Source organism: Harpegnathos saltator, unplaced genomic scaffold (assembly GCF_003227715.2).
Source record: "Harpegnathos saltator strain DR-91 unplaced genomic scaffold, Hsal_v8.6 scaffold140, whole genome shotgun sequence".
Classification (NCBI taxonomy): domain Eukaryota; kingdom Metazoa; phylum Arthropoda; class Insecta; order Hymenoptera; family Formicidae; genus Harpegnathos; species Harpegnathos saltator.
The window spans coordinates 1237322-1254162 of record NW_020229918.1 but is presented as its reverse complement, the minus strand read 5'-3'; the positions used below and the strand labels follow the sequence as shown (position 1 = coordinate 1254162).

The following is a 16841-nucleotide window of genomic DNA, read 5'->3' as shown; positions in this document are numbered from 1 at the left end:
TCAGTGATATAGCAAGTACTGCACTATCGACAACTCGTCTGGTGGACTGACTGCTGCTGATGCTGCTGAATCCTCTTGTCGATTTCCATCGGGACCGGGCTCTTGGCTTCCGAGCGCCAGACCAAGGGTATCGGGCTCTCGGAAGGGAGGGAGGCAAAAAGAGCAGTATCGCAGCGCGGAGAATATAAAGCCAGTTGAAAATTTCACTACCGCGACCGTGTTCTCGGTACCGTGCTGCGACTTGATGAGCTTCGTTCGATCGGGTGTTAATGGCGTGCGTCGATATCGATTTTCCGTCGCATGGCCGACAATTTAAAAAATCCCGACTTTCTCATACGTGTTATCAGACAATTCGTAATGACGGTCTCGCAATCTTCTAATTAATTCCGACATTGTTCTCTCGGGTCTTGATGCGACTCGGAATGATATCGTACGTTAAGAAACGCGCGCACCTTGCTTACGCGAAGAAATATCTTCAAATATTAAATCGGACTTGACGCGAGTTGCACTGCGATACGTTCTTCTTAAGAACCGGTTGTGCTCTTGCGAAGAGGTTTGTCGGTCGTTACTGTAAGGTTCGTAGCTTGGAACATGAATGTCACACACAAATAATGTAGGTCGGGGTTCAGGTGAAGAACACATACATGTAAAAATTACCTATTTCATCCATGTATACTGCAACCAACATGTGTGTGTATATGTACGGGTGTATGTGCGCAAAGTGGTGCGTTGCGAGTGAGAGTGGTAAGAGAGGAGCAACGTGATACATATACATATATATATATATATATGTATATATATATATATATGTATAAAAGTGAACTAAGATTACAGTTTGCAAAGGTTTTTCTATCACTGGACGGAGTTTAGTTTGAGTAAGAGAGACAGAGACTGGGAGGATCACTTTGGATTTACCCTGAACGCAATTCGACGATACGGACAGTTTTATAGGCGCTTTTCGCACACGCGAACTCGTACAAACGTAAGTACGTCCGAGTCATATTTTCGTTCCTCGTGATATCTTTCGAGGAGCGTCATAAATCGAAAGTACGAGTCGTCGGTAGGCAGGGGATACGCGCGTGCTGAGAATGAGATCCGGGAACGGCGCGAGATCGAACGATCAATTCCCAACAAATAGGACTTGAATGCGCGTATAATGCGCGTGTCTCAGCAGACAAGAAATTCAACGGTAAGCAAAAAATACATCGCAAAACGTATCAGTCTCTTGGCGAGAAAACATGTCGCAGAAAAAGGAAAATTATATTATATTTATATTGTGTTTAAGTTACAATATAAATTTTATCTCTACGTTTCTCCAATGTGTCTCAATCATGCCTTTTACTCGGTGCTGCGTTTCGATGGTTTGTATACGAAAAGATATTTAGCGATGCATCAAGAAACATGCCGGCACTTTTCCAAATATTTGCGCACGAAGCTAACGCGATGTCATCGGGCAAAATTCACAATCTATACAAAAAAAATAAACAATTTTCTCTTACATTGTTAGAGAAAGTCCGTCGTACGTGTCAGCCATAATCCGGTTCAATTTATTTGTTCGATGCACGCGACTGTGCGCATCTCTTGCGCTGACGCAACAAATGACAAAAAGTTTCCTTTTTCCCCGGCGTGTTCCATGGCGGCCGATCTTTCACGCGCTACAAATCGCGAGAAAGATTGAACTAATTTTTCGAGACGAGATCTTCGGGGAATTCGAAGGCGTCGCTTGAGATGCCTTCATGTGCAGAACGATAAAGTGTCAATGTAACGATTGTTGCGGAGTACAACGATAAAGGAGTGGGCGATAATGGGGGCGGGGGGGGGGAGGGAGACACGACGATACACGAAGAGCCACGTTGAACATATTTGTGCGCACGTGTGTTTAATGGGATAGAGAAGAGGAGGCAGGAGAAAGAGAGAGAGACAGAGAGAGAGAGAGAGAGAGAGAGAGAGAGAGAGAGAGAGAGAGAGAGAGAGAGAGCGAGAGAGAGAGAGAGAGAGAGAGAGCGAGAGAGAGAGAGAGAGAGAGAGAGAGAGAGAGAGAGAGAGAGAGAGAGAGAGAGAGAGAGAGAGAAAGAGAGAGAGAGAGAGACCCGCATACCCATACTCGCCCACACACACGCAACATACATACACTCATATACACAGAAATAATTTCTGTGTATATGCGCGCGTGTGCTCGCATGTGAATACGTGTGTGTACATATGAATATAGATATATGCGGGCGATTGTATCGTTCGTTGATTCTATTTCTACGACGGACGACGGAGAAGAGATCACGTTACAGGTGACGTGCGACGACTCGTGGTGTGTTCCAGCGGTTCATGCTTTATTATATCTTCGTACAATGCACTGTGGGGTAACAACGCCGCCGCCGTCGCCGCCGCCGCTGCCGCCGCCGCCGCCGCCGCCGCCGCCGCCGTCGCTGCGCTCACCGATGCTGTCGCTGCTTTTACCTAAAGGTGCGCGATTGAGGGTGGGGGAGGGTAAGTCGATGGTGGGAATTCGAGTGATGGCTTCGGAAATGCAACGTGGTATAAGTGGGGAAGGGGGCAGGCGGGCGAGGGAGTGCTTATCGTAACCGAGGGTGGTTTCGCTTCTTCCTTTACGCGAACACGTGAGATACCCCCGTCTGATTTTCCAGTGCTCGTCATCGAGACGCCTCGGGTTACAACACTGTCTTATTCGTATCATGTAAACGGCTTGCACGCTCAACTCCGAGGGAGCGTACACACCTGCTTTGCGCACTTACGATCGTGATTGTTTAGCGGCGTTTAGATGCTCCCTCTCAGCGGACACAGTGCAGACGCACGGGACAGAGAACGGCTGACCTCGTGAAGTTCGTTCCCGCGCGAATGACGGATAACACTTACGTTCGTTATGTGTTTGGTAACTCGCGATCGCGCCGTCCGACTCGTCTTATCGGAGGCGCTCTCGAGCGCGCATTCGTGGTTATCAAAAATAGCGATTTTTCCGCGGGACCGAGTTAGGCTATCTTAATCGAATCTGTTGTATCGTGTACGAGAGACTCGTGTACGACGTGTCGTCTTGTGTCCTCGTCCATTTATTCCTCGAATATTCGTGGTATTACGTATTTTTGCGCGCTGAAAGCGTGAATCAGGCGTGAGTCAGGTAACGTTCATCTGTCCTGCGTCGTATTCTCTACCTTATACTCGCCCGAGAGTAACCTATGGAGATATATTGTATGCTACCTCAGGGAGAAGTATGCTCTCTACACTACGCGATCGCATATAGTATACTCGTAATATTCGTTCGCACCATCGACTCTTTTGCAGTACACACATCTTAATATTCGATCAGATACCTGCGTGGCACTTGTAACATCCACCAACTCCCAAGCACATGTGTCGCGATGGTTTACAAAATCTAATCCGACCAAGATGTGTTTGTACACACGTGTGTGTATTGTATAGAGAATGCAAGCGAGGAAGTAGACGAGATGTCACATCTTTGAACTTTGCCACTTCCACTTTGTCTGTACTTCTACTACGTGATGCGTAACAAGAGAAGGAGAGAAAAAGAGAGATAGAGAGGCAGAGAGACAGAGAGAGAGAGAGAGAGAGAGAGAGAGAGAGAGAGAGAGAGAGAGAGAGAGAGAGAGAGAGAGAGAGAGAGAGAGAAGCTGAGCGCTACGTTAAACATGTACGAACATAAGCTGATATATGTATGTATATAATATATATATATACATATGTATATAATATATATATATATATGTGTGTGTGTGTGTGTGTGTGTGTAGAGAAATACACACAAGTATTTACACAAAACGAATGCTACGTCTCACTCTAAGGTGTCGAAAGTATAGTTTAAAACCGAATCACAACGCGATGTCGAACGGCATTGACAACAATAATGTGACTATATCTCGTCCCTTCTCTGTCGAAACTAAAATATATATTTATGTATACACACAACGGCACACTAATAGAAGCTTCTACGATGATTTTCGTTATTGCTCGTCGATTCGCGATACTTCTAGAATGATGTTGTACAATTTTCATCTTTGGTTTTCGTTTGCTTTGCGTCAGGTACAGAATACGTGAGAAACAAGATCCGTTCATTCAGGTACGAAGGAAGGGGTGAGTGTTTTACTTGGACCTGTCGTTAGTGCGTGTTTTGCCTTTGCACTCAGGTGCAACACTCCGAAGATGATTCATCGATAGAGGCGCCCGCTGCGATTAATCTGGCGATTATCGGAAGCAAATCGCGAGAGGCTTACGCTAGACAACGATTAGAGCTTTTTATTCTCCTTGCTTTCCTTTATCTCTCTTTTTTTATTCGAGTCGATGTAGACGTCATTACTTTGCGAATTTTACCCTCAACTGCATGTACGGAAATTTTTGCCAGACGTTTCGTTCGTGAATAATAAATGTTGCACGAGACGTTGGAAGGGTGTGCTGCTTGCTGAGCCTCCTCTTTTTAAGAAGTGAAACAATTTTGATCGCGCTGGATTATCCAGAGGGGAGTCATCGAGTTACATCTTTTGATCAATGCTTTCTACGTAATTCGAGGAAATTTTTCAAATAAGTCCGAAGATATCAATTATCAATTATTTTAAAATTTTAGTACATTGTGTCGAGAAACTGGCGCCGATAGAGATTTGAATCGGACAAAAAAGATTTTCCTAAACACTGCACACGTAATAATCTGTCCTCTTGAGCGGTCTCCGATCATTACGATACGATATATGAATGACCAATAGAAAGAACTCAAAAAGAAAAAAAAAGAAAGAATAAAAATAAGAATCAAATCACACTGCTACCAGGCTTGCGCGTTATCTACACAGTCGCGACTGAATCCGTGCAAGACATGATGATCAACTGAACGACTGAGAAAGTTTTGTAGTTTCGACTAAAATCCATCGATCGACTTACACAGCTGTACGTGTGATGCACTCATGAGAACCACGATGCAGAGATTTTTTGCTACATCGGCCAAAAAGAAAAGCGTCAGTTCGCAAAGATGTCCTGCATGCAGGTGAGGGTATAATGAGGGGTGTAACAAAAGCTTCCTTACGACAAAAACAACAAACAACATTCCAACACATGTTGAGAAACGAAAATGTGCATTCCTTTTATACATATATATGTATGTGTGTATATATATATATATACACACACACATATATACATATGTATATATTCCTTCCCACCCGCAAAGTGAACTATCGTACTATCAGTAACGAGGTGTCTGACGCAAACGTCGTTAAGAACAAATCAGAGAAACAGTTAGAAAGGAGCGAATGAAAAAACCAAATTACAAGAAAATGAGAGAGAGAGAGAGAGAGAGAGAGAGAGAGAGAGAGAGACAGAGATATGGAAACAGTAAGGGAAGAAAGAAGAAAAGAGAGGACGAGAGAAGTAGAGAGAAAGAGAAAGAGAGAGGCAAAGATTGAGGGAGATTTGAAGAGATTTGGAGACTGGAAAAAGAGAAAAAGAGAAAGAGATAAACTGAGGGGAGAAAGAGCGAGAAAGAAACATGCACGCGCCGTGGACTCGAAAGCGCCGACCAAAGCGTTTTGTTACACCGCTCGTACCGACTTTGTCTTACAAATACAGATTATAAGATACCTATAGATCTCATATACTATATAAATTATATTCTAACAATATCGTCCCGTTGTGCGTTCTCTATCTTATTCCCATCTCGCAGCAGAAGACGAGACAGAAAGAAAGAAAGAGAAAGAGAGAAACTTCTGGGATCGCACTGGTCCGCGTAATTCACAAAATTCACGTTAATCGGCGCGTCACGTCTGATTCTAGCAGTCTTAACGGCTCGCTACGTTGATCCGAGTAATTCCAGTTGGGAGAGGAAAAGAGAAGGATAGACAGACAGAGAGAGAGAGAGAGAGAGAGAGAGAGGGGGGGGGGAGAGAGAGAGAGTGAGAGAGAGAGAGAGAGAGAGAGAGAGAGAGAGAGAGAGAGAGAGAGAGAGAGAGAGAGAGAGAGAGAGAGAGAGAGAGAGAGAGAGAGAGAGAGAGAGAGAGAGAGAGAGAGAGTGGAGAGGAGGGCGAGGAAGAGAGCGAGCGTCATCTTCTTACGTTAATATTATCACCGGGTCACACTGGTTCCGCTTTATCTCATTACAAAATTAACGAGCGTGACGTTAACGTGAACTCTGAGCACGGATCAGCGGAGGGACGATCAACTATACGGGACGTGTACGCGTGGTGCGGCGAGGACGACGTTACAATCGACACGTTCGAGGATTCTTGAATTTCTTTCATACGGTAGAAATGTTTCGTCTCTACAGCTTTCAGCTAATAAATGTGCGAATCGCACAAGGGGGTGCAAGAGCAAGTAGTAGATTATGAGGGAAAATTTCCCGACGCGATCACGATTAGATAGATCAGACGTGTAATTTATACGTTCATAAAGTTTGCCCTTAAAAATATCTCTCGACTCGTATATTTCCTCGACAACGGAGTTTTCTTATGCCGATTGCACCGCCGATTTCGGAGCACTCCTGTACGCGACACTTGCGTGCTGCAAGCGCAACGCGATCCCAGTGAAAGGGGAGAACATTATACATCATGCGACCAGCGTTCGTCCCGTTTATCCGTACAATTGTAACAATCGTAGGAGGTCCGTTATCTACATTATAATAAGTTCTGAGATAAGCAATTGAAGGTGGCGAACATTCTTTATACATGTGGCCACGCGTAGAAGGGTGTATTATCGTACATCTAATCCAATAAATAACTGTACACGTAACTGCATATTGTACAGACCGTATTCGACAAACTCGCGTAGAGACTGAAGTATGTACAGCGTGCTCGTGGCACGGAACTCGCGACGTAGAAATGCGAGCTATGAAGAAACATTGCGAATGTGAAAACTCATCTCTTTACTTCGTCGGGCGTCTTGTCGATCTCACGGGATCGACGGACGGTGCGATTATGTCGCGTGGTTTTTATACTGTGACGTCAAGATCGAATTTGCAGCGACGCGAGAGTAGCTTGCACCTAATGAACTCTTGATCCGGGGAAAAAAATCATGTTTCCTGAATTTCATTCTATTCGGTCTGACGTTATGCTGAAAGAAATCTTTGTCACATCGCGTAGCACCGCTTGCGCACGGAGAAAGACACGAGGCGAGGTAAATTGCCACGGCAGATAATGCATTCTCCGTTATAAAAAGTCCATTGCACGATGAGCGGGCGTAGACAAATTTCGCGTTTCTCGATACGTCAAGCAGTTCTACGTTGGTACTTCTCTTCGTTGTAACGAGATAAAGAGTTAGTTGATTGAAGGATTGTTTCATTATTGTTATATACGTCTGCATGTGTGTGTATATGTATATATGTATGGTGTATATGTGTGTGTATTTTTCAAATACGAGAAACCGGTGAAAACCTTTGTAGCTTCGCATCCACCAGGTGTTCAGGAAATATTTGCTAAACAGTTTTTCGTTTGTTACTTCAATGAACCATATAATATCTAAATAGTGTAACGATCATCAATGGAAATAATTTTGCACGAATCTCGCTTGTACATATGCGAGGACTCGTGATGAATCCATCGATGGGTACAACTCGTGATGCGCGAGAATTTCTCGTAGCGACAGATCAACAGGATTCATTAGGATCGCATTGATTTATTTGAAAATGGTCGCGTATTGCTCGAGGTTTCATCTAGGATTAATTGATAAAACATGATCGCGAATATAATGCAAAGTGTCCGCGTAAACGTCTTCGTTGACTCCGTCTCAGAGGCGTTTCGTGAAAGTAGCAGACGCGGAAGTTTGTCGATCTACTGAACGTTAAAACTTCGTCGAGAAATTTTAAAGGTGTACTGTTACTTTGCCAAGTATAAATTACATAGAATCTTTTAACGGTATTAAAGTGAAAACTGCAAATGATGAATTTCAAGAAATTTAACATCTTTCGAAAAGTTCGTGGTATTGAAAAATCGTCACTCGTATATTTATGAGAGACAACTTATTTAGGCGATATCAGACAGATGAAGAGAAATTAGATCATTCTTATTCTTAACATTACACTATATAATTCTTATATTACACACTGTACTCTCAGAAAGAATTTAGAGAATTTATTCAAATAAATAATTCAAATCTTCTGAGAGAAATTAATGATAGGAGAAATTAGTGAAATAAAATCTATATCAGTTTAGTGCTAGAAAAATATTTAAAGTTCGCATATCATTATTTCTTTCTCTGTCTCAATATTGATATAAAATAATATAATATAAACTAATATAAATTAAAATAAAATTTATTAAATATTCTTTTCATATATATTATAATTTAATAATAATTTAATAATTAATAATTTATGTATAATTTATATATAATTTATATATAAAATAATTTATAATAAATAATAATTAATAATTTAATAATTAATAAAATTACGAGAGAGAAAATTACATGAGAATTATTGTTATTAATACATAAAGCAGAGTAAGCGGAATCTATCGAATACGACAAATGTTGCGTTAATCAAGCATTGAACGATTATTTTTAAATTCACAAAATTGTCAGCTGCTAAATGACGTTTGGAAAAAATGCTGTCATAAGTGATCCCGTGCTGAACTGAAGCCGGTTTATAAAATTTGATTTGATTTGGTTCTCTCTCTCTCTCTCTCTTTCTCTCTCTCTATTGCGGACTAAACTCGGCCTTTCCATCAATTTATTGATATCGTTGAAGCCCAATAACGGAATTAGTTCGTGCCGGATCAAATTTTTAACCGCAAATTTTTAACGGAAACCGAAATACCTGGTCACCTTCGCCATGAGATATGAGCCGCGCCACTACGATCGCATTCAAACGTGAATAGTTACATATCGTGAAAGTTCTCGCCATTTGTCCCAATAATTTCAATGCTCTCTCCGAGAGCTCGTTCCTTTAGGTAAAAAACCTGTGCGATACTAGTGAAACTTCAAGTACGGCCGTGACGTTGAGCTATAGCAAAATTCGTCGTCGAATGCATATCCAACTATTCGAAAATATTGGACGTAAGGACTAGCGCCGCGTAAATCGCTCCTCCCGTTAATATTAACGGAGATTAATATTCGAAACTATGTCCGAAGTTGCCAATGCTTGAAAATCTAAGGCGCCGATAATCTCGTTCGTTATATCTCTCAAGGAAGAAAAAAATTACGAAGTACTACGGTCGATACGGAAAGTCCGATAAACTTCTGCTCGGCAAGAGTACGATAGAATCCGCGATCCAATTTATCGAATGTTTGCCATGTAAATATTAAATTTTTTAAATATCACGACTCTCCAAACCCGTAATGTAATTTCACTCGTGAATATAGTTCTTCGCGATATTAACACTGAACAAAGCTCGCGTACTATTGAAACCTCTCGAACAACAATCCCGAATTTTTCATAAAAATGTCCGACATCGAGAAAAGAGAGGGAGCGAGAGAGAGAGAGAGAGAGAGAGAGAGAGAGAGAGAGAGAGAGAGAGAGAGAGAGAAAGAGAGAGACTATTCTAATAACTAATTTATCTTATATGTTAGGCGCGCGCGCGCGTTTGAAGTGGACAATCTCAACTGCCTCCTTCGACGAACTCCGCGTAATCTCCGTGGTCTACCTTGGATAGAACTACACAGGGAACCGTATACAAACTACAAACTATTGAGAAACTAATCGCATATCCTTCTGTTCGTTATCGGGTCCAGAACTTTCCTAATCGCGAGGCCGAATAATAGGCAGAGACTTCTCGCATTTTGTGCCGTGTTCTTCGAGGTAATACAATTCTCTTCGATATATAAAGCGAAACATGGAGTGCCATTTCACTACCGAAACCAGTCACCTTGAAGTTCGACTCGCCTAATCGAATCAGTCATTCTTGAATTCTCCGTCCGTGTACGATTATCCGCAATAATCTACGTATACAACGTCGCGGAAATTGTCACTTGTTTGTCACGGCAAACTCCATCGGTTCTTACCATCAGTGTGAGAGGAACTAAGGCGAACTATTTAAACGATTGATAGATTACGCTTCCAAACGTGTCTCTAGATTATAATCAATAATAATATCCGGGACATGTGAGGTACTGTTACGACTAGAAGATTGAGAGTTTGATTTTGCCGTAAACACGCAAACTAGAATATTCCCAGAGAGATAAATAATCTAATTGCTTCCTTCATCCTTCTAACGAATTTGACCTTTTCATCGACACAAAAAGTGGATACAAGTGCGAGTAAAGTGTTAGGTATTAATCTGTCGACAATTGAGTCAATGAGATATTTATCTTATAATTTATAAATAATTTTACGTACACAGTCAAGCGTTTAAATCTTCCGAAACTTTTAAATAAACAGCTGGTTGAAGTTCTTTAACCATATGTTCCCGTAATTCAGATCATCCTGCAATATATTACTAAACACGACCTCCTCTCGATTCGCTAGAGCAAAACTCATCGAGAAGAGTCAATGATCGCGCGTAAGTAATGCATTGCTACGATTAAGTGCGCCGGCAAAATTCAACACGCGCAAAAATTACTGTAAGCTACCGTAGGCTACCTATTTCCTATAAGGCCTAGATTCGCGCACAAATCTCTACTTGGATATCTCGATAATTAATCGAGCGGCGTGTCGTCGGCAGCACGCGTCCCAAGGGCAGGTAAATCTTCTACAATTACGACTAGAGACGGATGCATTTCCGGTGCGCGGTTTTACGCGCGCTCTTCAACCGGCGGCCGACGACCTCTTGCTCGAGGTCAGCCTCGAGGTTGGGACTTAAGACTTTCGCGACCGCAGAGCCGACAAAGGATTCAGCCGGCGTCGAGGTGTACTCTCGGTGGACGAAGACGCACTTTTAGATTTCGAAGCTTTCGACGCTTTTTCCTTGCCAGTAGCGGCTGCGGAGGTTTTCACCGATTTCCCGGATTTGTTCGCGCCGCCTCCCGAGCTCGCGCCCGTGGAGGCCGCGGAAGATGTTGGCTTGTTAGACGCGACATTTGTGTTCTGGGAAAGGGTTTGGGTGTTGGGTCTTACTTGTACCTCGCAGGGGGGCGGCGCGCTCCTGTACGATGGCACGATCTTGAAGGTCACCGATCCTCGTGCCTCCCGCTGTAACAATCGAAGGTGATTGATTCTTTAAACGTTACGTTTAATTTAACACTACGGATTACGAGTAAGCAAAGATAAATGGATAAATGGTGATAACGAGAAAAGCAAATCTAAGCTTGAATTCCGAAAACGCCAAATTTTCATGCAAAGTTTCATAACGATATAAAATGTACAAGTCTATTTTGCGTCAGTGAGATTGCGTCTCGTTTCATATTTTATTTAATTGGTTATTTGCACCGGTAGGAAACAGAAAAGTGTTCGGAATGAAGCTTGCAAGAAAGAAGGCATTTAGCAGAATTACCGAAAAACCATAAACGCGAAAAGAAGACTTTTTCAATGGCGTTTGAGTGAAGCAGCGATACTCACCAGGATCTTTTGCAAAGCATTAACGGATTGATTCGCGACCGGTATACCGTTAATCTCTCTAATCTCGTCGCCAACATGCAGAGTGGCTTGTCTATGGATCATCCCACCGTGCATAATCCGCGCAACGACGCATTTTCCATCCTCGTTCATTTTCAGCGTGATTCCCTGAAAAACGAGCGGTTAACGCGAAATGGATTAAGAACGATAAATGCAGCGCGCGCCACTAGCGATATAATAGCGTAGCTATACACACTTTGCAATATCGTATGCGTGTATCGCATACGATAAACACTAATCTCGAGTTAAGCCGCGTGTAGTATAAATGATAATGTAAATTTCAAGTTGAAATTGCTACGCGAGCACAATTGTCTCGCAGCGTGTTTAGAGAATTTCGCTTTTACCGCGTATTCCGTTACCGCGCGCGATATCGCCGCGAAAAGCATTTATCGCGCTCTCCCGTTCGCCCGATGCATTTTCCCGTTTGTCTCTCTTTTAATACGCGCGACGATCCGAGAGAACATTCAAGGCACGGTTCTTTGAGTTGAGCGATATTTCAACATAGGTGTGCTCGATGTTCGTTTATCTCATTTCTCGTGGAAGATCTCAAGTAGGCGTGCGACCCTCCACCTCCCCCCTCCCTCCCTCTCTCTCTCTCTCTCTCTCTTTCTCGTTCCATGGTGTAAATTGAGTCACAGGTCGTAACAAAATCTATCATGTCGTGTACTCCAACGTTACGTGTCGCACACCGACGAAGAGGCACGTATCCGCGACGGCGAGCACTTTAAAAGTGCCACTTACCATCGGCTCGTCCGTGTTCTTCTGGAACTGCACTAGTCTCACGCGAGTAACGTTCTCGAGGTCTAAATCGCCGTTTTGCCCTTCGAGATCATCGCTGCCGTTTAGATATGGCAGCAACGGCGGTGGTGTTACTCTGGTGGCTTCTTCGCCGTAAACCTCGTGGCCGGCGACGTCGTGTGCTTGTAAAAGTGCCTGGAACACACAAGGTGAAGTTGCAGATTAAGATCTGAACGTTGCACAGTGGGATGTTTGGCCTGAAAAACTGGCCAAAAGTCAATTATCTTAAAATCATTCCTGCTCCACATGAATGACTGTCTTAGACAGTTGACTGTCTGTGGAATAATGGGCCGCTATGCTTTTGTTCGGTCGCGATAACAAGAAGCGGTTTGATTGATCGGAATTTGGACATGGTTCGTATTGCAGGCATCAATTCTCAGCGCTTTATAACATATACGATCTTCGATCAGAATTCTAGGTTCTTAGAAGGTTCTTAGAAGTGGCAGCGCGAAATTTTTCGTTACGGATTGTTTCGAGCAAGGTATTAAGAGAGGTTTTAGACTATATTTATTACGATTGAATTATTATTCACGTAGATATACGATTTTGAAAATATCATTCAATAATGTATCGTTTTGCCTTCTCGATGTCAAACTCGAAAGATTTAATTATACTTCAGGGTGTATCCCTGTTACGTTTTTCTTGAATGAGATGAAAGAGTAATCTCTCGGGATAAAATATCAGAAAGAATTAGCCGCGGAGAACCGCGAATGTAGTTTTTAGTAATTACTTTTGTTTCTCTGAACGTAAATTAGGTTTTGTCCAAAGGTTATTTAGACATGAAGTTTCCTTTGGTTTCTTTTTGTTTTTCTTGTTTCTGTTTGCAACATGGACATAATCAACAGACATCTACTAAGTTCTGACCCGTTACTAACAAATATGAGATCCGTATCAAGAAAGAAGTCTAAATCATTTTTAAAGGAAACATTGGATATGCTTCTTCTCACTGATACCACACCAAGAAGAGGAGATATTTCAATAGATGAAAATGACGTTGATTCTGAAGATGGAAAACACTCATTGGGTGAAGAATTTTGGAGTTTGTCTAGTTGAATACTTACTGAAGTGCAATATTATGCTTTCTTAATTATTAAGATATTTTTACATATATATTTGCACGTTATTTCATGAAAACTTGTACGAAATCTGCATAATGATATAATATATATAATTAGTAGCACGTTTCAAACCGAAATTCGTCAAAAGATAATTTTGGCCAACTTTTTGGTACAAACATCCCACTGCGCGTCGCAATGAAACAAAAGGAGAAGGGGACGACGCAGACCGAAAAAAGCGTACTTTTACATAATCTAGTATTGTTTTTTTCTATCACTGGTAAAAAATAGGTATTATCGGGTAATCCGAATAATACCAATAATATGAGTGACTTTATTATATATAATATTTATTTAACGAGTATACATTTATTCATTGGGTACATATATAGGCGAACGATTTTGTTAATGGCGGTGAATTTTTGCGACGTGTGTTGAAAATTTGACAAATCGCTCCCTATTCATTCACCCTTGCTCTCGGTTTCAATATTTACGAAAAGAACGCATTAATTGCGCAAGGAGAGGAAACAAATGACCATATATCGATCGTTGATTATGTCCTCTTCGCGGAACGCGCGGATCTAAATATGAATGTTGAGCTCGTTATCGGTGCAAAACATAGTTCGTGTTGACGTTTCGGTTGACGTTCTGGATAATGCATCGCGCCGGAAGAGAAGTTATTTCTCGCGAAAATAGCGCGCGAACGCAGCGCGATATTATAGCGCTTGATTATTTTTACACGTCAGCTGCTCGGTGGTGTTGTGCGAAATTACATGTCTTAAACGCGACGTGCGCGCTCGAATAATGATTTTCCATGCGAACGAAAGCACGTCGCACGTCGCGTTTAAGTAAGTGGCGGTATACGCGTCTCCACCAAACTGGAAGAGTGTAAAATATATGCATTTTCATTTATATTTAAATTATCAGCTTTCATCTAAATTCAAATGTAAATTCTGATTTTAACGTCGCGCATATACAGCGACACACGATAAACAAATAAACAATCAAGTTTAACAACTTTGCAAGCATATTACATATTTGTTAACGTACTTGTGTACGTGCAAACATCGTACTCTGCTGCAGGCTGTGGCACGTCTTTGTGTGTTATCGACAAACATGTCGTTTATTGTTATAACTGCTTCAACATACGAAATATGACGTTGATACGGGCGGGGTGGAGTAATTTGCGTCGCTTGCGTCGAAATACACGTACTCTTTCATAATTCGACAACTTTTCGTGAAATTCGCTGAAGGCGGAAGTGCGTCACAGCGCATCCGTGCATTTGACGCATATGAATACTCAGCCTGGCGGAAAGAAAGGTACTCTGCGAAACTTACGATGTTTTCGTCGGCCAAGCGCGAGCGCTGTGAAAAACGACAGACGACGTTCGGAAATTGATCGTTCGAGGATTAGTCGTCGCCCGGAACGTTCGCGTATGAACTTTTGAATATCAATTTGCTCGATCGAATCCAGAATTTGCGATCGGTCGTTTATTCTTTTTTTTTTGCCCTCTCACGTCGGAGCGTAACGAAGCGATTTTCAATTTTGGATATCCGCGCGGGCGTTGGCGTTCGCTCAACGATCAACGCGTTGTATTAGCGTAACGTAATTAAATTTACTCCGACGAAGCGTGTACGGGATTACTCAGATCGCTGTGTGTTAATAAGTATCGTCGGATGTTTCCGACTTTGTGTACTTTATAAATCGGATTTACATCGCCAAGTCGAATCTTGCGTGCCTGATATTGGAGATAGCCGAACTCTCCAAATGTTGACTCCGATATGATATTTGCCGAAGCTCCATGCGGCAACTTCTCGCGTTACACGCTGCCCGTCGGTAGATTAGTTGAATAGACACTTTATGGGCAGCGGTAACTGAGTTTGTAGTTCAATAGCGGTATTTGGGTTCTAAACTTCAGTTGTTGGTCGATCGAGCTTAAATCTTAACCCGTCGTGGCCTCCGAACTGTGTGACAGGTGAACTCGCGGCTTGTTTGCGTCGTGAACCCGATCTTCGCTTTGAGGCTGCTACGCGCGTTCCCGACACCCTAATCACATGTTTGTGTAATCCTTCATCGGTTAGTCTCGGTTTCATCGAAACGTACACTCGGAGGATATCGTGTAAGAAACTTCGACGGTATCTCGCGAAGAATCTCAGCGGGATATCAGTCTTCAAGCTTGTTTCACGTCGATTTCACGATACGCTACTACTGTACATGATTCATATTTTACAGCTAACAGCCTGTGTGAGATATTTTCAGAGCATACCTATAGTGTGCACGAAAAACTCACAGGACGTCGGCGAAGCTGCTGACATACATAAAAAATGAAAGATATCGCTACGCATTCGTAGCGTTCGTAGATGCGAGCGCCTCTCCGAGAGGTCGCGCATGAACACACTTGCTCCAAGGACAGTTCCAGCTCACCTGAAACGCGGTCAAACTCGTCACCTGCGACCCAGTTGATAGCCGCGACACGTTTCTACATCTCCCCTCTCGCGTACCCGCGCGTCTAATCTATATGCAAATCGCACTCGGAAAAAATATATTTCGGATACGCCACGGAGTTGTCGTCGCTGCTGGTGTCTCTACTGTTACGGTCACGAACGGGGGATGAAACTGCGGGAGAAGATGAACTGAAAGATAGATCACTCTCGGATGATATGTATGCGAGTATGCGAAAGGTCGACCGACGAAAGCGTGCGAGTGCGAAGAGAGAACGCGTTCGTCTCGCGAGTTTCTGTCTAAATTGTCCTCCATGTTCTTGATTGCGCCCGCGTAAGAATTGCGCGTTTCGCAAGCGTCCATTAACATGAAAGCGAGCGAGCGAGCGAGCGAGAGAGAGAGAGAGAGAGAGAGGGAGAATTCACCACAAACAATTTGTTGCGAGGAAAGAAAGGAAACAGCCACAACGAAGCGAAGTAATGTTACCAAGACAGGAAAGACGAGCGGTGCGGTATAAACCATAAATAACGAATTAATCTTAATATGATAGCGCGACCGCGTTTTTGTCTCTTTATCGCGCCATCTGTGCGGAGAGCAGCGCGCTGCGGTTGCATACCTAATGCAAGAAAAACGGGGACAGTTGTGTCCGGGTTATTTCGACGGTTTTCGCTCGCGGGGCCGTTAATCGAATGCCGTTAATTACATTAGCGCCATCGGATATTCATTAATCGAAGACGGCCACGGAGCCGCCGCCGTCGCGCCGGTGCAGCGTTATCGTTTCTCTCTCCCTTTCTTCCGCCTTCCTCCTCTCGTCAATTTTCCCTCTCTCTCCCTCTCTCTATCCCTCTCTCTCTCTCTCTTCCTTTTTTAGAAATCTATTATCGATTGAAGAAAAAAGGAAATATCAGACGGTCGTAACGAATTGCATCGTGCGCGGCGAGTGTCGTTTATCTTCATCGTGCGATCCGCTTCTTCGAGATCTGTCGGCGGTGTTCACCGTCGTCGAAGAAACTGTGTATTCATACATCATCCCACGCTGGAATTGCGCACTTGG

The 16841-nt window shown here is 42.9% G+C and overlaps 1 protein-coding gene across 12 annotated transcripts in view; it reads right to left on the bottom strand.

Moving 5' to 3' along the window:
* The window catches only part of CASK (peripheral plasma membrane protein CASK), a 217423-nt gene that overhangs the window by 16547 nt on the left and 184035 nt on the right, over nucleotides 1–16841 (bottom strand). For 8 of the 12 annotated variants that reach the window (XM_025308194.1, XM_025308202.1, XM_025308196.1 and 5 more), the window contains 3 exons: nucleotides 12233–12424; nucleotides 11435–11599; nucleotides 10994–11068 (listed from right to left, as the gene is read on the bottom strand). In XM_025308194.1, the coding sequence (XP_025163979.1) occupies nucleotides 10994–11068; nucleotides 11435–11599; nucleotides 12233–12424 (432 nt within the window). The remainder of the gene's footprint in view (nucleotides 1–10993; nucleotides 11069–11434; nucleotides 11600–12232; nucleotides 12425–16841) is intronic. The other 4 variants (XM_025308193.1, XM_025308197.1, XM_025308199.1 and 1 more) reach the window with 1 other exon arrangement.